Source organism: Triturus cristatus, chromosome 1_2 (genome assembly GCF_964204655.1).
Source record: "Triturus cristatus chromosome 1_2, aTriCri1.1, whole genome shotgun sequence".
Taxonomy (NCBI): domain Eukaryota; kingdom Metazoa; phylum Chordata; class Amphibia; order Caudata; family Salamandridae; genus Triturus; species Triturus cristatus.
In genome coordinates this window covers 175,578,518-175,602,282 of record NC_140580.1, presented here as the reverse complement: position 1 = coordinate 175,602,282, position 23,765 = coordinate 175,578,518, and the positions used below count along the sequence as shown (strand labels likewise).

The 23,765-nt window shown below is 42.0% G+C and overlaps 1 protein-coding gene across 7 annotated transcripts in view; it reads left to right on the top strand.

The window, feature by feature from the left end:
* ADD3 (adducin 3) overlaps positions 1–23,765 on the top strand; it is a 326,180-nt gene that overhangs the window by 229,523 nt on the left and 72,892 nt on the right. For all 7 annotated transcript variants that reach the window (XM_085603444.1, XM_085603437.1, XM_085603440.1 and 4 more), the window contains 2 exons: positions 7,562–7,642; positions 17,221–17,370. In XM_085603444.1, coding sequence (XP_085459570.1) covers positions 7,562–7,642; positions 17,221–17,370 — 231 coding nt within the window. The remainder of the gene's footprint in view (positions 1–7,561; positions 7,643–17,220; positions 17,371–23,765) is intronic.

The following is a 23,765-nucleotide window of genomic DNA, read 5'->3' as shown; positions in this document are numbered from 1 at the left end:
TAAACACAGATTTATAATTGGATTTATTTGTTAACCCATAGGCACATGATCGAATGTACTTTAAGACATTCCGGCAATGAAAACATCTAGCTCGGTAGCCATCTGATTTGCACGCACAGTGCAAAACGTCTAGATCCAGTCTTTGAAACCTTGGTCATCTTGTATGAAAGTGAACTTTCTTACATGCAGGTTTAAAACCTCCATGACCTCTTGATCTGCCGTAATCAATATCTCCATTTCATTATTGGCATGCTCCCATTTGATCTATTAACTCTTTTGATGGCTTAACTTGTCAACCTTCATTTAGTTTCCTAAACTATGGTAATAACATGCCTCTGTATTACTCCGAAGGCTGGGCAGTTTCAGTAATTCACCAATGGTTATTCAATAACAAGATGAGGTGTTCGTCATGTGTCAAAATCCGGTAGTCCCAACTACGACTTGGTGGCCAGGCTGTGCTTTTGCAAATTTAAAGTGTGCTTAGCTCTAGATGCACCCCACAAGCTTACCTTTTATCCCTCTGGTGAGGACTGAGACCTATGCTACTGTCTTCGGTTTTAACTCCATTAGAACCACATCAGTGTTTGTACAGTTTTAGTGTGACTCTTTCCTGTGCTTTCATTTTAAAAACCCGAATGCGGGGAGTCTTAAATGCCAAAGCAAGACCTTAAACGCTGCAGAAAATTTGGACATTTTCTTTCATTGGCTACGCTTATTTTCAATGGCAAAGTAGATTGCATTTGCAATTAACTTTCAAATCTGTTGAATCAAATGCAGCCTACCAACAATTGCAAATATCTTTGTTTTATTTTTTAATTAATCAGACGCGGCAGGATCCTGAATGGAGCAATAAATTTGTTATGTATGTTCACTAGTACATTGATTATCTCGATCATTTACTGAGGGGCAAGGGAACATTTGGAGCCGAGCACGTCCATGCTAACCACCTACCACAGATGGATTAAGTGTACATCAAGCATTAGCCCGAACTTAATTTAACTTTCTTCTTGTGCAAGTGGCGAGAAGTCAGATGGGAATCCAAACCAAATTGCTTCAGAAACCATCAAACAGCAATAGCCTTTAGGAATAATGCAGTTACAATCCATCATCTTGGAAATGACAGTTAGTTTTCACAGCTGCTGCGGGCTAAGCACACGCTAATCGAAGAGAAAGAATATGATAAAAGTCGAGAAGAAATGGGTTTAAAATATACACACGTGTTATCCTGCTGAAGGTGTTTTTTCAAGCTACATAAAAGGCAGATACTTTTTCTTGGCAAGGGTTGCTAAAGTAAAATAATTCAGACTAAAAATGAATGTCTCTTGTTTCCAAATATTTGAGCTTTTAGCATGAATTTAAAACAAGTAATGAACTGCCGTTCGATAATATTTCAGCCAAAGTACTGTTTGGAAGACTTCTGAGGAGAAAACAATGTTTGCAAACTAAAGAGCTATCAACATTTGAAGCTTAGTGGTACCTACTAGACTACGCTATCTGCACTGCATGCATTTTAATAACTTAATCAAATCAGGTGAAAGCGTCCATCTCCATATGGGTATGGCCATCAAAATCCAATCTTGTGCAAATTATCTGCGGGCATAGCATCAGATGATGTGTAATAAATGTATCTGTTTTTAGGTCTCGCCTGACCCAGTGCATGCGCTGGTTAGGTCTCGCCTGACCCAGTGCATGCGCTGGTCTGGCGAGACTTATTGAGAGGGCTCCAAAAAGTGCTACCAGGCCAGCCTAGAGACAGTGCATGTGCGCGGGCGCGCGTGCCGTGCTTTACCGCGATTACTTTCACTTTAGCGGCCGCTTTGATGTTTGATCGCGATCACTTTTACTTTCGCGGCTGCAGGGCTGCTTTGCATAGCCAATAGGTCTCTCTTTTGGGACCTTAAAAGTCTTTAGTTATACAACTGTTGCACGGCTAAACACTTATAAGATCCCAAAGGCGAGACCTATTGGCTATGCCAATGCTTGTTTGGTTTACCGGTTGTCTGTGGGTTCTTTGGACTGTATGTGTCGTCGTGCATTGTGAGCTTCCCCCTGAACAAGATAGTGCTTCGAAATGCTTCTGCCTGAGATTGATTCATAAACGTCCATATAAATTATTTGCGTGTAAGGATCCCTATGTAAATTAGAAATATTTTAAAAAGTTGTAGAACACAGTGATGAATTAAAACCATAACAAGTATGGTGGTGTTAGTATTTTTTTTATTTTTTTTTAGTAGACTGGGTGTCACCAGCATTGGTCTCCTCTGCTTTTATTGGCTAATTTTAAGTATCCAGATGGCCTTGCCCACTCCTTTTGTATCTTGTGAGTTGGCATGGAGGGCATTACCGAGTTGTGAATTCAGTGTGGGCACTATCTGTATATGAGCACATGTTGACCCTAATGAGGGCTATATTAGATGTTATAACTCTTTACATAAAAGGACTTTGCGTTACTGCCGGGTTTGCTTTAGGAAGCTGTTTCACCTGTCATTCAACTATTTTCTTGGAATTTCTAAATTCTCATTATTTCTATGTTTGATGAAGGGGCTTTGCATGGGGGGGGGCGAGGATTGTAACTTCGCAAACCAAACCCATGATTTTAGGCATGTGCTGTTGGGACAGGGCTCATTCATTGTGACCAGCACAGCTTTTCTCATTCCCAGGCGCAAGTGGGAAAGAAAGTTACAGGCTTGATGAAACTACTGAAATTCAGATTACAAATCCGTGCCAAAGATCCTTATTATAATTAGGGCTCCCGGTTTTATGGTATTTATTTTTTTGCCATTTCCGTCTGTATTTATCCATATTTATTTTTGGGGCATTTTTTCTGTATTTATCCACATTTATTTTTGCCACAAGCAAAGGACGACGCTACAGCTAGTATTTTTCCACATTTATTTAAATTGACAATTTTATTCGTTTTCTAGTACAATATAGGCTATATTGTACTAGAAAACAAATAAAAAATTTAGGACAAAAAAATGATAGATCTTGGATGGCTAATTAGTGGGCTGTGCTGCTTTGTCGTTCTCGCTCTCCTTCCTGCTTGACTATGTATCCCTTACTCCTAAAGGCGATGCAACAGCTCCAAAAGATTGTGCTTCAAATTAGATGGAGTTTCTTGCTGTGCGAGATAACAAAGCTGACAAGCCGCACCCGAGTACTTCACAGGTCTTTAAAAAGACCATTTACATGTTAACGAGGCTTTGTTGTTTATTTCACCCCTTTTTACCAGACTGCGGGCAGTGTCTACCCCCTGTGAGAGTTGCCTTTTACACAGGACACGGGTGGGAGCTGCATACTCTGACCTTCAGGGGCCCATATCCACCTGAAGTGACTCAGTGGCGGAGAGGGGGAATTTTCCTCAGGTGACGTTGGTAAACTTTGCCTGACGTTTTAGAAGGCAGCATTTCCTAACTTTCCGGGCACATTTGTAACTAAACACACCAAGAAAAATAAGCCACTATCTCTGCCCCTTCAAACATCCTTAAAATAGCAAGACATTGTGACCAAACGCTGCTGATACCAGACTGCACCTATTAGTGCTCTGACAGATTGACAAATATGACGCCGCCCATGTTCAGGCTCGAGGCATGATGGCACAGGCGTATTAGCGCAGTGCCATGTCCCTTGTGATCAAAAGATTAATTTACCTCTGGTCTTCCTCCATCAAACTCCACCACTGTTAATGTCCCTGTCCTCCCGTTGGCAGTGGCACCTGTAGTGCAACCCTTGCTATTGTTTTTACTTTTAATTTCGAGTTAGGCTCTTAAATTTGCACCCGACATTACCAGCGGAATGTTTCCTTGTTCCCTGCAGTAGGCTGGGCTGAAAGGGGCCTGTTGAGTGACGAGCCTGATTTATCACCTCAATTTGCTCCGAAAGGATAAGATGCCATGAGCAGAACAGCTTCATTGCAAATTGATTCATCTCTCCACGCTAACCCAACCAGTGTACCTTAAGTTCATGCGTCTTTTCCGCATAATTGAGATAGGGCTTTACACACACGAACGGCGCCAACACCTGCTCTGCCAGCCAGAGCATATGTTGCTGTGGGCGTGTGATTGTGATGAATGGGCGCACGCGCCCACAGCTGAGTCGAAGAGTCCTTTTCACTGCCGCCTAAATTGGACCAATAAGTACTGTTCGGTCTTCGGTCACGGTGGCGGCCCAAGACTCATTTCGGAGAGTCTAACAGTTCATTTCCTTCCAACTCGTAAAATAGCTGAATGGGGGGGGGGGGGGGGGGGGGAGAACAAACAGCATCGCACCTTCACTCACGAGCCGAAGGCGAGAAGGTGAGACATGGTCGTGCGCCAGGCTGACGAGCTGGCTGCACGGTACTTGATGAGTTTGTTCAGTAAAGACCCGCATCTCCTGTTATTCATCTTATTTTATGAATAGAGACAGCGGCAAATAATTGCTGGAGATGGCACAGAGTAACAGCTCCGGCTGCTCATGGTTGCAGAAGAGCTGAGGGGGCCCCCCTTCATGTACTGAAGACTGGGGGCCCCCGCACCGCGGGGGCTGCGGGGGTGTATGTTACGCCCCTGCAATGGCTGACTGACCTTCATGTTTGTGCAGTCAGTTGCTGACTTTTGTGCATACATCAGAGGCATGCTCGTTGTTTGGTGGATGGCATTCGAAGTGCCCCGTCGGTAGCAAAATACCCGACGGCAGCGTGGCCAAATTTGCTAGTATTTTGCCGTTTATAAATATAAATACAGACAAAGGAAATATAGATTTCCGTCTGTATTTATATGTATAAATCCGTAAAAACGGAAAACCGGGAGCCCTAATTATAATTGAGAGAGGTGGATTACAAATACCTACTTTTTCGATTGTTGCTGTATTGAACCTCACACAACACACCTTGAGAACCCGACATCTTGGCTCAGACATTGCTGGAACAAAGCTTTTCTTTCTCTGAGTAGAGCAGGGAATTGGAAAATAGTGGTCCCACGTAGACCAAGAGCATGCACTGGTGAAAGACTGTGTGAAATTTCAACAAACAGGATACCACTACTTGTATTAACTATTAAATTGAACTAAAGTAGTCTTTTGAAAGAGATGCATTTGACTTAATCTTTTCTATAAGTGCCAATGGTTGTAGACACCAAGCTTAGTCAGGAATTGGTTTCATGAGTCCTGACCCCCTGCTCCCCCACATGTCTTGCATACAGAGAAAAAAATGTATATATTAATAAAAAAAATAGTTCTTCCGATTTCTCCACAATAATTCGTAAGAGTTGCACTCTTCTCCATTTCTGGTAATAGCAATAGACTTCAAGTTCATTCAAAAGAGATCTTTACACCACCTGTGCCCTGCGTGGTCTGTTTGCTCAGTGTAATTTTTCTATCCTCTTCTCGGTATTGTCGTCACTTTTCATAACTATCAGCCTCTGTCTGAAGATGCGCTCCACCTATCTGACCGGACAGAAGCTTGTTTCATACTGCAGATCTCCATCCTCCTTTTGCCTCTCTGTGCTCCAGAACACATTTTTTTCTATATAAAAAATTTGGTCAGAAATTGGCTTCTCAATGACCCAATATAGTAGATTAATAAAGATTAAAAATGTAATGCGCTTCAAGAAACGCTCCCATTCCCTCTCCATTTGCCGGCCAGTCTTACTAGCTCAGAAAGGGCAAGAGGTAGATTTTCGAATATTTGGCTTTACTGATGTTGCAGCCATATTTTGCAATACCTTCCTTTCAGCTAAGGAGCCATCCAAAACCCCCTTACCTTAAAAAAACAATTGGAAATTCACCACTTCCATCTTCATCTGAACCAATACACATTTAATTGAAGCCTTGCTAAAGAAAAAATCCGTAAAGATCCCGCTAGTCTTTTAAGGTGGTCAAGCCATGCATACATTTACTTGGCCTTCTGCCGTGCATGCATGTTTTGATTATTAGCACAGAGGCTTTTGAAATAGAGGAGCCTTCTGCGTTTATTGTTGGAATTATAACCATCTTTAGGTCTCGGCCTGACGTAAGCAGCGCATGCGCTGCTCTCGTCATACGAGGGCTTCTTGGAATCGATACGATTCCAGAAGTCGTGTCTCGGCTCCGCCCCTAATTTATTTTTGAGTGCGTAATTTTCCGTCATAGCTTATGCTAAACGGAGTCTTCTAATTGTAAATGAGGCTATTTAGTCCCTCCTGGTTGCCGCCTTGTCTCCTTTTGGCCCCGCCTACCGGGATTGGATCGTTTACTGGCGACGTGTTACTATCTCCTATAATTACAGGGAGAGGACTTTTTTTGTGATTCCGGTTGGAGCGATGCGCACACTGTATTTATTGTTGTTCCAGCTTGTTTTTAAATGCGCCATAAATGACAACTCACGCGGCAAAATACGGTGCAAGCTTTTAGCTTCCCCATATCGGTAGAGGCGGACCACCCATCCATATCTTTACATACAACACATTTCACATTCTTAATGGCTGTGCCTTGTTCGGAAACGCGGGTGCTTTTTTTAAAATCAATTTAGTGAGATTTGTTGCGATTGTTTTCATTGAGATTCCGGCATACATTGTTATGCGCACATTGCAGCACCCATACCCTCAGCAGTTGCGCTTCTGCTCTGTCGAAGCTTCTCTTCAAAGGACTCTCCTTCTCCCAGTTTTGATTAGGTTGTGGCTTAACCTCCCTGAACAGCTGTGCGTGCAGCTGTGTCCATTTATTTATTTAATACAGTTTTATATTGCGAGAACTTTACCCGAAGGTGTCAGCGTGCTATACAAGAGAATGCGAGGCAGCTGTTAAAACACAACCGAACCCTCCACGTGGTCCCATTCCAGGCACAACCCGACGTGATTTAGAAAATACCAGGCCCCCTCCATAAAGCCCGCGCATATCTGCACAGTGTAAATACAGGCAACCCGAGCAGTGCACACAGACCGAACAAGCATTAAAAATGCAATAGGTCTCGCCTTTTATTAAGTTAAAGCCGTTTGCTTTGCTATACAATACCATTAGCAAAGCAAATGGCTTTACCTTAGTCAAAGGCGCGACCCACTGCATTTTCAATGCTCGTTTCCTTTGTGTTGGCTGCATCTCGTTTGGGCTGGTAGACATTGTACATGTGATTAAAGTTGCAGGGCAGTGTACATTTGAGTGTGTGGCTCAAGGAGGGTGCTGTAGAAATGCTGTCCATTGACGGTCCTAAAAATGGGTCCTCCGCAAACTCCAAGTGCCCGTTGTGCTAGTTGGGAGGATGCTTTATGGGTGTGACTGACTTTGGGTCGTTGCTCACAGTCTACCTGAAAGGTTTGAGCGAACATCCCCACAATAATAGAGGGTTATGCTTGGATTTGTGAGAAGGCGAAGAGAAAATGGAAGTGGGGAATAACAAAGGAAATAAATGTTGGTTTAGGAAGGCCATGCAGCATGGAAAGTCATAGACCAGAAAAATTGTGGAATACCGTAAACCAATGGCTGAGCTGGATGCTGTTGATATTTTCATGCTTCTTTTTAATGTAGAAAATGAAAATAAAACCTGAATCTTTGGCACTTTAACCATGTATGCCTGTTTAACCAGTTTATCCATTAACAACATTTTTAGGTTCGAGTAAGCAAAGAACAGGACCACATTCTGATTATTCCTAGAGGACTCTCCTTTTCTGAAGCTACAGCCTCAAATCTGGTATTTATCTATTTTGTTGTTAAACTGAAAAAAATCTGTTAATAATTTTGTTATGCTATGCTGTTTCTCTTTCCAGCCTTAGTACCACCACATTTGACTCTCATAACCCTATTGTAATGCCGTCCTACAGACCCCTGGTTGTTCCCAGGGGCATCTGTAATTAAGTCACAAAATAGAAAGTCACAAAGCCCTTAATTCCAGTCTTCTAATTCGGCAATGAAGACTTTGATCCAAACAAAGACAGTTCAAATGACAGTAGCTCTGTGTTTTCTCCACCTTGTAATTCCCGTGAATTTACACATGTGACTTGGAGATTAATTTAATTCTTGGTGGAAAGGATACTCTGTCACGACAGAATATCCTTACAGACAAAAATGTGGCACACCTGCCGAATTTAGATGTCAGTGGACCTTGGTTTAATCACGGAGGCGACTACTCCGTCTCACCATGGTTAAACTTCCCTCTCCAATAGCCCAGTGGAGTAACGGCTGTCGGAGGCAGATCTGTAATTCTGTTCACCTAATTTAGATGGGCGGAATTAGGCCACTTTTCACTGCCAGGAAAACCCTGGCAGTGAAGGGGAGTGAAAACTGCTAAATGCACGTCATGTTGACGGAGCCCTGCACCAAACTGCAACAAGCGTTGACAGGAACCTCCGTGACGGATGGCCGATGCTTTGGAAATGACGGCATCTCCCCAGGGAGACAGAGTAATTTACTCCATCGCCCTGGCGAAGAAACGGGCCTTCCAACCATATCTAAACTGGGCCCCTGGTCTTGGTTAGGATTGTAGAATGTGCAAATCTCACTTGTTAACATTTCAGTTACTTTGGGTTTGTGAGTATTTATGTTTTCAAATGTGTTGAAACGTTTTTATTACATAAATAAGCCTCAATGTGAGCCTACCTTGAATCTAATCCCTATGGAAATGTATGCATCTTATTGTGAAAATAGTTTTGTTTCAATGAATAGGTGGGGCACCCTGCACATTTGTTTATTCCAATTGTATTTTGTATTAAATAATGCTAGGTTCCCACATTTTGTTTACTATATGTGTCTCTCATATATATATATATATATATATCTCCTACTGGCGGTCGCCAGTAGGTAGTTATAGTTAGGACCACGTTTCCATAGGAAATCCGCAACATTCTATTTTGAATAACTTTGGCGCCGGTCGACGAATCCTCGCGAATTTTTCAAAATAGGTGGGGCGCTACGCTCCGCTCCGCTCCTACCCTGAAAGTCTCGGGGGGATTCGTCAAGCGGGGGCTGAGATAAAAGGGGGGTCCCAAAACGCGTTTTTCCCATGCATTTTTCCATAGGACCTTTAGACAGGGCTACAGCCCGAACGGCTGAACAGAATTACTTGAAATTTGGCAGAGAGGTAGTCCTCAGGTCAAGGAAGTGCCTTTTGTAGGTTTGGTGTAAATCTGTTCAGTAGATTCTGAGAAAATAGCCTTTAAATCAATATATATATCTGAGCCAGCTTACGGTACGCTTACCGTACGCGTACGGTGGCGTGCGCGAGCGCGATTCTGATTGGCTCTTAGATCTTAGTAAACATTCGAATCGGCCGAAACCAGGAAGCGGCGGCCGCCATTTTCTCTCTCGCACTGAGTGATGATGAAAATACAAAGCACAAAAACATGTAAAGGGGCTGTTTAGACAGCTCCCACACACATAGCCATGTTGAGGGAGTCCCCAAAGATCCCCCAAGTGCAAAAACGGAAAAAAAAATTTTTCGCTAATTTCGCCGATTACGCTTACCGTACGCGTACGGTAAAAAATGATATAAAAAAAAAAATTATCCACACTCTCCCCACCCCGTGTGCAATTGGTGGCCGAAGGGCACCATTTGTGCATTGCTTATAACAGATGAGATAAACTATAATATTTAAAAAAAAAAAAAATAATTATCCACACTCTGTCCACCCCGTGTGCAAATGGTGCCCGAAGGGCACCATTTGTGCATGGCTTATAAAAATTACGAAAAATTAAAATATTACCTTTCAAAACGAAGTGCATCATATGTCCTCCATGTGCGCACGGTGCGCGAAGCGCATCGTGCGTACATGGCCCATCTAGCGTAACGTGGGCACGCGCACCGCGTGCCCACCGTGCGTGCACGGCACTAACTGCGTAAAGTGGGCGCGCGGTGCGCGAAGCGCACCGCGTGCTTACTGTGCGCGCACGGAACGAACTGCGTTGAGTGGGTGCGCACGCCACGAATGGCGTAAAGTAACTTAGCATTTAAAAAAACGTACAAATTCACTGAAAAAACCATAGGTTTCACACACGTTATAGTTAGGAATTAGCATTTAAAAAACCTTGCAAATTCACTGAAAAAACCATAGGTTTCACACATGTTATAGTTAGCGGAAATTTTACTGATAAAAAACCAATGAAATTCCCCCGTTATAGTTAGTGCAGGCAACTATAACTCACGCGACCGCAATCTTCTGCTGATGACATATGTGTCTTTATGAAAAAAAAATATTTGTAATATATGTATAGCTAAAAATGTATGGAAGAAGACATGGGCAAATAAGTGTCTAAATACAGTATTAGCATCAGCAGAGGATTGCGGTCGCGTGAGTTATAGTTGCCTGCACTAACTATAACGGGGGAATTTCATTGGTTTTTTATCAGTAAAATTTCCGCTAACTAGAACATGTGTGAAACCTATGGTTTTTTCAGTGAATATATATATATATATATATATATATATATATATATATATATATATATATATATATATATATATATATATATATATATATATATATAGTTTGTGCACATAATCTTGTCTACTGTTCCTGGATTCAGAATTCTAGTCTGAATTTGTTTTCTCAGTTTATCCCCTGGAAACAACACAGCTTATGTATATAAGGTTATGTAAATAGCTTGCTAAAATAATGACTTCCGATTTATAGAAAAGTTGTAGAAATGCATGCACAGACCTCTACAAACACTGCTAAAATTTCAGTTTCAATTCATTACCAAAAATGATGTAAAATTAGCTTGGGTTTAGTTTATAAAAAAAAAAAAAACACATTTTGAATGCAAGAAATTCACATATGATTGGAAAGCCTTACTTGCTTAGCAGTTCAGTTTTGTGTTCTGAATTTAAGATTCATATCTTGATATCCCTTTTAGGAAATAAACACAAAGCTAATGCTTGCTCTGATGTTCGGCTACTAGCAGTTTGCTGCGATTCCTTATAGTGGTGGTCGCAAAGTTGACAGGTTAAAACTATGTGTTTTTTGTTGTTGACTGTGAAATTGGATCACTGTGGATTCACATTTTTTCTGATCTTGAAGATTGACTGTCCATAGCTTGAGCCACTAATATAACAGTCCTAAACTTCTAGGTGACCCTGGGTTTCGTTTTTACATGCCATGAGATATCCATCTAACATCATAACGGAAGTACCTCTCTGTTGGTTCTACTAGTTCCGTTTGTCTTAGTTCAGAGTATTTTACTAAGGTATATTAAACTATGAAATACAGAATAAAAAGAATTTTAAATAGTGAAACTAGTTCAATTGTGCTTCCCTCTGTCTCTCTCTGTAGTTTCACTCTTGCTCGACTAAATCTTTTTCCGACAATAATTAGTTTTGATGTTGAACAAGAAAATGCTTGAAAATCTAGACTGTGTTGTTGACAGTGAGTGGTTATACACTCTGACGCTGAAAGTTCTAGTGCTGATCCTAGCATCAACAAACATGATTCTAGTGTCGACGTTTGCCTCTTCCCAAAATGTGTTCTGAAGACTTGGATGTAAAAGCTACTGAGGATAGCCAACTGATAATAGCAGTGGTAATTTCTGAAGGATTTCACTTGCCCTACCAAGAAAAGGCAGCAAAAAAAGGAAAACCGTACTAAAGGAAAAAAAGGCTGAAGGGAGATGACGAGTGTAAAATAGTAGTGAGGATAAAGAACAGTAGGAAATTGCTATTTTTATATATCTGTCTTCAGCATTACCTCAGCCGGTCTGGTTTTTTCTTTTTGCAGAGTTTTATTAAGCGCGAACATGACCTGAATCAAATCAGGTATCAGAGCGCTTTACATGGCACCAGTTACGTTACATTAGGACACACATTCATTCTTTGTTAGGCACGGGGAGTTTAAGTGATTGGCCCAAAATCACCGGATGTTCAACGTCATTACCAAGACTCGAACCCAGTTCCCCAGGTCCGAGGTCGAGCGCCCTAGCCGTTAGGCCAACTCCTCTCCCCCTCTGTCAGAGGAGTACATACATTCCTGTATCCTGGCAATGAATGATTAGGTGCCTATGAACAGCTTTTCTACTGCATGTATAGCAGCCAAGGTACAAGGGCCTGCCTGAACCCAAATTAGTAAGAAGATCATCATTTCCATGATGACACATAGTGTGAGGCGGAATGCTATCAAAGAGTGGAGGAGCAGCACTGTCTGTGAACTCCAGACATAAAAGACCAACACAGGCTCTGGGGATGAATTTATGAGAAGGCTACTACCTGAAGGCCAAGTGTATTTCAGGGCCTTCGACATCTTCCACATCCGAGGATTGTTTTCAACCTCTAGCAGAAAATTACTGTCCAATGTAGTCTTCTTGTTCATGAAGAGTCGGGGAAGACCATTTCCTATTTGCAGAGGTAAATAATGAAAAACACAACCCTTCCCAACCTTCATTGGTTAAAATGTTTAAAGCTCATGCATCACTTTTGTAAAGTCCTCACTCTACTGGACTCAGTGGTGTAAAGAGGCTGAACTATGCAGCATCAGCAATAGAAAGAAGGCTTTCAGGCAACCCATATCTGTTGCTGTTTTTGAAGGAATGTTGAAAGCGCAGTCGTATAGCGAGAAAGTGCCCAGAATAGCTTTTTTTTTCCCCTTTCCAGTCGGGTCAGCAAATGTAGCAGTTCCCTTCTCTCATTATTGCAGACAGGCTTGGGAAAAGTAGCTGAGCTAGTTCTGTATTTACCAGAGATAAGCAACAGGAGTCGTGGAAATTGACAACAGAGCAGAGGTGCTCATCTAAGCGTGCAGAGATCTATCCGATTCACACTGTTTTGGATATTTGTTCAGGGTGCAGTGTATGAGCATTCAAACCTGGCTGAACTACTTCAGTTTCAGACTTGATGTTTGGACATGTCTTCTAGATATGTTTTTCAGTGGCACAATTGTGGGCCATCTTTTGCAAATGATCAAAAGGAAAACAGTCAAAGCAACCAATGCCATCTTATGAAAGAGACCATTGACTTTTCTTGGTTGCAGGGGAAGCTCCGAACATATACACAGTACCACCTAAGGGAGCTCTAGCAACCAAGTTATATCTACATGAAATCTTTTAGCTATAGAGGTCGCAAGTTTATAGCTTGGCACAGCATTCCAGCTTGTTTTGGCTCCCAGCACAAGGGAGTGCTGTACATCCAAGCCCAATATGCTGCCCATTCTCCCTCACAGTGTCCAATCTCAAACTCGGCCAGGGACATTTAGGAGATAGATAGCAGGCAGTAGATACGGTCAGTTACTTTTACTTTTGAAGAAATGAAAGGAACCGGTTTCTGACTTGCACCAGACTTGAGCAAGCATTTAGTTAACTTTTTTCCGCTAGGTACAAAGAACTTGCTGCTGGGTAAGAACAACCTCACTCCAAGTTTTCAGCCAAACTGACTTGTTAAGGAAAAATAAACTAACTTGAGGCAAGATTTTTCAATGCTATGGTCCAGTGTTTACTATTCAGAAACCTCACACTCTGCTTTTGAATGTATTCCCATCAGTAAAACTGTCTTGCATCTTAATTTTTTTTCCAGTTCTTGTCTTTACCACAGTTTGTTTTGTAACGAGCTGTAGAATGAATTTCCCATTGCTGGCTCTGCAGCAGGATTACTTACAATCCCAATATGAGGAAGGATCCACTATTCTTCATTTGCTACACTTTTCACAACTTGTCCTCTGTATGTATGTATGCATGTGCTATTTCTATAGTGCAACCCTAGCCACAAGGCTCTGTACTCTGTCAAAGATAAGCATAAAGTCAGCGAGCAGTAGGCGTGGTAGCTGGTTTGTGGACTGTTAATGCAGTGTGATATCCTTGGTGTGCTATAAAGAAAACCGTAGCTTTAGAAGTTTCCTGAAATACACTTGGGTTCTTGTCTCAGTATAGGGATTCGGCTCATCCCAGCGAAAGATCAAATTTCTTTTTTAACCTGGTTGAGCTCCATTCAAAGAATCTGATTAGACATTGGCAATCGGAGAATTCCAGTGTGCCGCATTTTGTAGGTACCCAGAGCGCTTACACCACCGTCCCTCGTGTCTAATGGATAGAATCATCACCTTGATTCCCGTAATATAGGCAGGTGGGCAACTTCAGAGCAGGTTGCATCTGGTCTAGCGTGTTGAGATGAAGGAATATTAAAGCTGCTTGATTTGCAATCTGACAATTTTCTTGGGAAGTTTGGTGTACACAATATTCTATTACTCATGCGTGAGCCCTTAACAAATGCGTTTGTTTGCTTCTCCTTGTATTGGGTTTGAAGGTGCAGAGATATTTGCAAAGTGTGGAAAGCTAAAAATTGCTGCCCTTGGTCAGTTCCTTCATCTGGGGAGTAAAAGTGGGATCTGCGTCAAAGATGACAACCACATTTTTTTGGGGGGGGTCGGGGGGAATGGTTGGAAGTCATCACAGACTTTACAGTCATTCACACTGGTGTGCTTTGGATGTAGGTTTCTAGCTGTGAAATTGCAGTTTCATGTTAGTTTAAACAGGCAATGCTTTCTTTCATCCAAAGCAAGATGTGGTTTAGATGTTTGGTAATATGTGATTGACTATCTTGTTCATTCTCCTTAGGTCTTGCGCTTTTTGCATTTCCATGACACTTGTAGGGATCTTGTAGGTTTTGAACAATGGCAGTGACAGAGAGGAGCCCTCTGGTACTCCTCAAATGACTCTCAGGTTGATTCATGCTTTGAATCCAGTCATAGCCTGCTGGCTTTCTCTTGTGGTAAAAAAGTAGATTAATTTCACGGTATAGTCAGTAATTTCAGCTTCTTCTTTTAGAGTTTCAATTATTATTTTTTTACAACAGATACTGTGGTCAGGGAGCGCTGCCTCTGTGCGTGATAGAAACCAACCACCCCTCCATACTCTGCCTTCTAGGAAATTGTAACCGTATTTATCTCGGGCCACTTGCCCACTGTTCAGCAGTTCATTGCTCTCTAGCTAGGCTTCTTCTTTACAAATACCATAACATGCATGAACATACACATGGTAAATTGTGCTGCAGAGAGATCAGTAATACGAGGGTGGCTTATTTTCCTGAGTCCAAGGTCATAAGGAGCTCCCCTCTAATGACTTAAATCGTTTATTACCTACCACAGAAAAATACACGAACAATGAGATTTTGAGCCAAATGCTTTATTTGGCTATAGTATGTTTGAGATTGGATGGATGGTGGTCAGGATTTGTGGGCCATCTGTTGGCTTTAATAGGGATATGCAGATGGCTGGTGTACTCAAGACTATCCCCTGTACGAGAGAGGCGCTGACCTGTGTTGTGATATCGGCTGCTTCATTTAGAAAGAACTGCTACATCAAAAACTCCATGCAAGACTCCTCCAACAGATTAGAAACAGTATGTTTTTCTTTTCATGATGTCTACAACTTCCATGGTTGCCATTTTTGCAATGATTTCCAGATTATTTAAGTGATTTTCAGGTTGAAACTTTATACAAGATCTTTGCGGGCTTGTGGATTGCAATTTGATGGTCGTTAATGATGTTGATATTGGAAATTTGTTAGAAAACGTTAAAGATTTGAATTTGATGACTTTCACGATTTTGAGAGAATTAACTTTGACCTTGTGGTGACTCCTTCAATGTAATCTGAATCATGTCTTAAGTTCAAACCAAGATTTGTGCCACTGTCCTAAATATTTGTGACACTTGTTCTTAATTTCTTCCAGTTCAATATTATATCTTGATTGAGTGTCTTTCCTTCCTGTCTTTAGGTAATGCAGACTCTCTTCTGGATTGGTTTAACTCGTATCTGTTGACTTGCTTTTTTCTATCTCATGAAAAAGGTTGTCTCCCGAACACCTCCTAATTCTAGTTCTACCATTCGTTACTCCTTTCTTTGCGTTACCTCCAGCCTCTCTGGTCTCCTCTTTTTGCTTTAGCAGCCATGCTGGTGGTACTATGTTCTACCTTCCCTTCCCCAAACTTTATCCACTCCTTTGTCTTCTTTTCTAACTGGAATTGAATCCTGAAAGAGCAATCACTGCTGTTTTGTCAGCTTGTCAGAAATATAATTTATTTTGTCTGAGTCTCCTTCTCTTTCCTTTCAAACATTCATTTAATTAATTCGATTTTCTGATGTTCTTAATAATGGGTTTTCTTTAATTCTCCACTCGGATCCTGATGAAACTAGCTGTTTTAAATTCTAGATCAAAAAGATGCAACCACATTCCCTTTCTTGTCGCCATACTTTAATGTTAAGCTGTTCCTTTGTCCTGCTTGAATTGTTGTCATCTTTTTGTGTTGGTCACCTCAGATGTGCTCTCTATCATTTCCCGTTCATTCCTCAGTTCATATATTTTTAGGATGTGCTTACTGTTCATTTGTTGCTCCTCTTCAGTTTAGTATTTGCTTGGCTCCCTATCTTCGGGCACTTTCTGTTCCCTTTTCTGTGGTTGCTTTCTAATGCCCCCACCTCACACTCTTGTTAACTCGCCCCATACCATCCTCTTTGTAGTCTTCCATCTTCTTCTCTCATGTTTGTTTCCTCCTTGTGCTTCTGGGTCTTGTTCGGTCATAAATTTGTTCCCTAATTCCCTTCGTCTCTATGTCCCCTGTCTCCCACCTCTGTTGTTTAAAAAACCCAAAGAACACGTAGATTGCCTGCTTACCATTGCTATTGATGTTCTTTCTATTTCTCTATGGTAAATTCTACATTCTGCAACCTCTGTACATCTGCTTTTCTACTGCATAATTGTAGTGGATGATCCATTCCCTTGTAAGTACTGTATGAATTAAAATAAATAAAGGTTATGCTTCGGACGATTGTCAGTCAGGCTTCGGATTAAGTTGGTGTGAGATTGGAGGGCCTTAGAAAGTGCACAGAATGTTTGGAAGACTCCAGTTAGTGCTTATCCATTGAGCGTGCTTCTGTTCTTCTTATCCTGGTTTCATCAGGTGTCAGTAGGAGCCTCAGGACATGTAAACATTGAAGATGTTCTTGCCAACAAGTATAGTCTTGATTGCCATTAAACATCTAGGCGAGTTTTACGCTGCTAGACCTCTAACAGTCTGTCCTATTTCACCTTTGCCTGTTGTCGTTTTCCAGCAGTTGGTTCCCTTTCTTGTCTGATTGTGCTTTCTAGAATGTCTTTATTCAGGCTGTTTTAGTTGAAACAAAAATGGCAATACTACATTCACACTTTTATTTGTAAGAGGCGTGTCTGATACTTTGAGTACACAAGCACATTTGTCACTGTGTCTTTTATATAAATTGAAAGTTTTCTCTGTTTGGAAAAGACAGTAACCTGCATTTGTGGCCCCAGAACAAATGGTTTCCTTTGGATTTTTCTCTGCAGGTAAAAGTAAATATTATCGGAGAGGTGGTTGAGCAGGGGATCACCAATTTAAGAATAGACCACTCCGGCTTCAGCCCTCATGCAGCTATCTACTCCATGCGTCCAGATGTGAGATGTGCCATACACATTCACACTCCTGCAACAGCAGCGGTAAGTTCTTTTTTTTTTATTGGTACCTTAAATAAATGTTGCTTAAATGTACTCTATGTAGCTCTTTATAAGTTTGCTTTTCACATTAATAAATATATATTGCACATAAATTGCGTCCAGTAAATTTCAGTTGTGCAAAAATGACGTGCCTAAAACCCTTTAGCAGAAGTTTCCTTACATTTCCCAAGCACGGTTCATCAGGCCATTATAACTGGTGGTTTAGTCCTTTGTAGAGCGAGACAGCTACCTCAGAAAGAAGTATCATGAACAATTGTGCATTCGAGCAAGGTATCTTGTTTTGCGTTTCTTCTATTGTTAACACGCCTACTTGTGGCCTTCACATCTGCAGACCTGCTAGGATTATTTTTTCCAGAAGTACACTGGTCAATCATGCAGCCCATAAATGGTCAACATATGTTTCTAAACATGTCAAGGTCTCTTACGTGCTGCCTCCTAACCTTTGTGCCAAGGTCTTCATATTCTGTGCTTCTCTGGTACCCTTCCCCTGCACAGGCCCATACTGGTGTGGCTATCATGCGTTTCTTTAATGCGAGTCTATTGGATGGTTCCTTTGCTGTTGCAGACTGGAAGAGCAAGTCTGCTTATTTTCTTGCACTTCAAGGATGGTCAACTGCTAGGACGCTTGTTTAGTTCAGAAGGCATAGTAGTTATTATTCCTTTACAGCTCATTTTACATTTGAATAACCCTATTTTCTACTGTCAGCAATCGGTTCTTGACAAATGCAGCATTCTGTGGGGTCCCTGTTTTGAAAAGCTTTGTTCAGCTCCAACAGTCACGACATAAGGGATGGTGTAAAGGGAGCTGGTAAACCTTGCATGGCCACAAATTCCAGCCCTTGCTGTAGCTACATCTTCCTTGCCGCTGTCCTGGCCAGTCTTTATTTTTCCTTGCTGTGTGAGTAATACCTTATTCCCACTAGAAACGACTAGTCTTGGCGAGACTGATCCAACCACAAAAAGGCAGCCTAAAGTGGTAACACTAAATTTGCTTCCTAGTTGAAAACATTTTTAATCTTGTATTCTTCTGCTACAAAAAAAAGTTGTTTCTCTCTTAAACTAGGACTAAAAAAGAAAACAAACAAGAAATTGCTAATCCCTCTACCAACTGGCGTGAAGCCAAGCTCTTAACGATAGTCCGTACTGTTGGACTTTCACTCAGAACTAGCACGGTCACCACTAACAGAGGAAAATTGGTCTCATTTGATCCACCTTCAGGTGGCTAGGTAATATTAAAACATTGAGCTGGCTTTTTTTTTTTTTGCCTTTTGTTAGAACAAATTGAACAGAAGATTGATAGGGAGGGTTACAGTGCATCCTCACAGAGGATACAACTGCACTCCATATGGCAGCGCCAGTTCTGACCTGTGGAAGACCTTAGCAAGCATGTCGCGCATACACCATGTGCCAAGCTAACTACTACTCAAATGCCCAGGACAGGTGAAGCCAGAATAGTTAGAAGAAAAAAAATGTAAAGCCTTTTGTAAGGCATTCATCGCTCCACACCTTCTTCTTACGCTCATCATTATTATTGAAAAGTGCGTCCGTCTATGAAACCGCTGATGTTTGATATGAAAGTGATTTCACCATTACTCAAGTTCTCTATGGTGCTGAGGTACCCGCAAGCCTCTCTCCTTGCCGGTGAGATATTTTACAACTGCGCACTCGTGTGATCCACAATCTGAAGAGGCCTACTACCTCTGCAGGAAAAGGAAAGGCACAGATGATGCGGTTATAGGCTGCGGAATCGAATGTTCTGTTTTAATGCTCCTATGCTGCACATACCAAGGAAACCCTCCCGACAGTGGTGAATCCGCAAAGCCTTTCTCGTCGCTGGAATTAAACCCGAGTTACTGGTAAATAACGCTATCTTGTCGGCTTCACCGCGTTTGAATGATGTGGCACAACCTTTTCGTGGTGGATTGAGGTTTCCTAGTCTGCTATAGACATTTTAAAAAAGAAACTCCATCTTGTTCAAACTGCAGCTGTGCAGATATTGGAAAGTTAGGGGTATCTGCTCTGCCTGCCAGCAGAAACAACTTTTTTTTCTTTTTTTGATTTCCTCCTTTCTCATAAAACTCCATATCCGTGCACCAGGCTACCTCGGGGGGGGGGGGGGGGTGATCGTACACCCGTGTGTGCGCACTCTTCTCATCCTACCAGGCTTACTGGTAATCCACGTATTGAAGTTTGCCAGTTTCTAATCGAGTTTTTCGGGAGCCTTTCTTCAGGAATTGTCTGCCACCAGGTGCTTTCCTACAGACAACTTTCAAGTGTCCTGTTCTGCTAACCTTCTGCTTTCATTGAATTTGAATTGCTCCGTAGACGTTAGTACTATGATTCTGCGGTACGGAAATGGTTATTTCTGTTTCTTCTCAGTCCCATTTAAGTGACGTAGATCGATCGAAGGGCTCCGTTTTTAAGCACTCTCAGCTCCGCCAGGTGCGTGCGAGTTGTGCTTTGCTCAGACTCGCACGTTTTCCAAACCAGCAGAGGCAGAATTCTTAGTGTAGCCAATAGACTACGCGTCCTTCTCCTTCTCTCACTCTCCTTGTTTGTTGTTTTCCTCCCTGCCCCTCGGTTACCTCCGCCTACCCCCACACCTCGCTGTAATCTCAGGTGCCAAGCAACTCCCCTGCCACATTCATTGAGCAAAGTACCTCGCTTTGTTTTCCAATACACAATGTTTGAACTGAATTTGCCATTTTAGTTAAATTGGACCCATTATAAATACAAAATAATAGTTCTCCTCGTCCGTTCCATAATTGCTCAGTACTGTTCCTGGCCAGGTGTCTGTCCTTAATCAAGAAAAAATAAACTTCTGCTGAGACTTCAAGTCTGTGTAATTTCCTGGTTCCTAGCTCTACATAGCCTCTCTAGAGAGAGTGACCCAGAGAATCACCCACAGTTCTCTTGTGTTTGTAATCTCGACAATTATTTACTTTTTAAAAGAGATTCAGCTGAAACCTCATTCACTGCGACTACTCAAACGCCCAAAAACTCCCCGAGGTTTACGTCTCTTCCTTGTTACCTCTACCTTCTGATCGGGTATGAACGTGGAAGTGCACCCTTCAGACAAGTCCTCTCTTCAGACAAGTCCTCTGACCTGCGGGACGACCTTGATAACTCTTCTGCCCGATCTCGTGTGTAGCGCTTGCTTGGCCCGTCTCTGGCTTCCATCATGGTGTGAATGCACACAATGCTTTAAATATGGTGAACAGATAGAGCTTATCATATGGCCGTCGGTTTTCTCCTCTGTCCCGTCCATTCAGTGGAACAGCGAGACGTTTGTGGCATTCGCATCTCATCACCGCACAATGGTGTGATAAAGAGGGTGCACCCTGCTCACCCTCACCTGCAGCCCGACCCAGGCTGAAGAAAACTTTGGCTCTGACCTGGACAGCAGCAAATAAAATTATTTAAACTGTGTTTTGGTCAAACTCTAGACACTAAATCGTGCCCTTAGTGACTTAACAGAGGAAAAAGCAGGGCTTCGTTCCCCGTAGGTTTAGAGTGTCCTGTGTTTCGCTCTACGTTCCATTACGGATACCTGGTTACACAGTGCCACCGTGTGGCCGGCTGATGTATTGCCTCCTTATGGTGCGTGTTAAAACGTGACATGGTTGGTTGCAGGACAGGCTTTTTGTCAGGGACTCTCGAGTATAAGGTGCACTTAAATGGGCGAAAGACTAAAAGCGCTCCAAAATAAACAAAGGCTCAGGATGGAGTTTAAACGCCAATCCTGTCCGTTACTACATCGATACATTGGGTGCTCCCTATATAGCTAGAGTTTGACCAAAACACCGTGTCCTGGTGAGAACACGCTCTACTACACAATGGTCAAGAGCGTGCGCGCCCCCCGTAAGCCTTTTCGGAGGATGCGAGACAATAGTTTAAATAATTGTATTCGCTGCTGCTATCCAGGTCAGAGCCAAAGTTTTCTTCAGCCTGGGTCGGGGTGCAGGTGAGGGTGAGCAGGGTGCACCCTCTTTATCACACCATTGTGCGGTGGTAAAGATGCGAATGCCACAAACGTCTCGCTGTTCCACTGAATGGACGGGACAGAGGACCTCTATCCGTTTACCATATATGAAGATATATGAAAGTCACAGTTTTAGGAGAGAAAAAGTTGGTACCTAAAAGGGTTTTTGGATGGCCAGCTAAATAAAGGGGGAAGATAGTATTGCTAATAATATCCGTGGTGCAACCCGTTCTGAACGCTAATCTTTTGGGAATGGCTACCACTAGCATCCAATTCCACACACACCCAATTGCTGCTATGAAGTTCCTTTAGCGCCCCTGGGAGAGTAGCCGAAATCTCGATTGATTCCAATTTGGCCCACATCATGTCCTGTTCCACCAAATCGTAGGTGACCTGTAAATCCAGGAAACAGGTATATAGGGAGCACCCAACGTCAATGGATTTTTTTGCTATTGCCCAAAGACTGAAGCAGTGATCGAAAGTCGAATGCCCAGCTTTAAAGCCACCCTGTTCCAGTAGGATCAGGTTAACCTCTTCACTCCATCGGTTAAGAGCTTGAAGTAATATTCTTGCATGGACTTTTGAACCCACATCAATTAGACTTACAGGTAGTTTTTGGGATCCGCCTGATCACACTTTTTGTAAATGGGTTTTATGAGGCACCTTTCAATTCCTGGGCAGATGTAAACTGCTTGAACACACCAGAGAGAAATTCTGCCCACCAGTTTGAGTTGGACTTTATTACGATTGCCACCAGATCATCCGGTCCGGCTGATCTGAGTAACTTGGTCTGTGCAATGGTATCTTTAACGGCAGATTCAGAGAAAAGTGAGAGAAACATTAAACCGAAAGGGGAAATCTCCTTAGTTACATCATCCTCAGATATATTGACAATAAATGCTTCACCCAAACCTGTTCAGATGCCATACTTCCTGTTCTTATATCCCTACCATGAACATCTAATCGCACAAGTCTCCAGAATTTCTGCACATCAAAAACAGAGATTACCACCATCATTTCATCCCAACTTCTGGTATGGAATAACACTTTATTCTGCTTTATGCTTGCTTTGTAATTACTAAAAATGTCATAATAAGAACTACCATCAATATATGACATGTTAGCCCATGTAATTTTCCTTAACTTCTTTTACAACTCCTGACGTTGAGCATCCAACCAGGGTGCCTTCTTTTTCATGCGAAGCAGAAGGCTTAATGGAGGAGGTATTCCAGTTTCCATTTAAACGGATGGCCAAGTCTTAAATTGTTGCTTCATAATTAATAGGGCTACTGGTTGAGTAGACCATGATGTTTAAGACCATGCATGTTTGCAGATCTAACCACGTTTGACTACGATGGGCGCTTATTTGGACCGTAATGCATCGATTGAAACACTATCTCTAGTTAGCATTTCCAACTTAATTTGGGCCCTTAAGGGCATATGATCACTTTCTTTCAGTGCAAGTGGTTGAAAGTCCCAAATTAAAGGTAACTGCCACACCTGAATAAAGAAATAGCCAATCTGACCCTTTAGATTTTCAAGTTTGAATGTCTGAGTTGCTGCGGAGTCAAGTGAGAAAAGTCCATTTAGACTAAAAGTTCCAGCTCTCCAGATATTTTTGCATTGACTCCGCTATCCTCGAACATTTGTACTTGGGGAAATTTGCCAGCGGGATTGATTAAGCGCTCAACAGTTCAGCAAAATTGACTTTTTCCTGAAAAATATTACAATCATAGCATTGGTAAATGGTGAACAAATGTGGTCCAAATCTCTCATAAAAAGTGATTGTTTAGGAATTTCCTTGGAATGCCTGTACACATTTATACATATCGTACTCTCTAATGCTGCCTTGTTAAGAAACACATCAATCTTTTCATGAATGTCTGAGAGACCTCTTTAGCAATCCGGGTTGATACTATGGTAATTAACCCACAGAGTTGCGTTCTGAATTGTTCGGAACCTCATCGCTACAGATTTGAATAAAATGGGGTGTTAGGTCGGGGGGGGTAAATTATCATAATCAACATCACTTAGTGTAATAAGCTCTGACCATGCAAGACCCTGTGAACTTCTACATTTGAGTCTGCTGGTGACACTCACTTAACAGACGTGTGCAAATTAGCCATCTCCTGCTCTTCTGACCTATGTGAATGATTCCTAATTTGTGCTTCTGAAGGGAAATATTTGTCTTGACTCAAGCCCTCTGTCAAAGTTTAAAAAACACTTGCATACAGGCGTTCAACGTCAGACATTGGCACTATTCTGATCCCTTGAGGAGACCATTCTTGTCCACAGCTTGGATAATTCTCTTAATCATGTGAGAGAACAGTGTGACTTTGGTTATTTCGCTAGCCAATTTCCCCTCCATAAATGCTATTTGCTGTAGGTAGCTTAC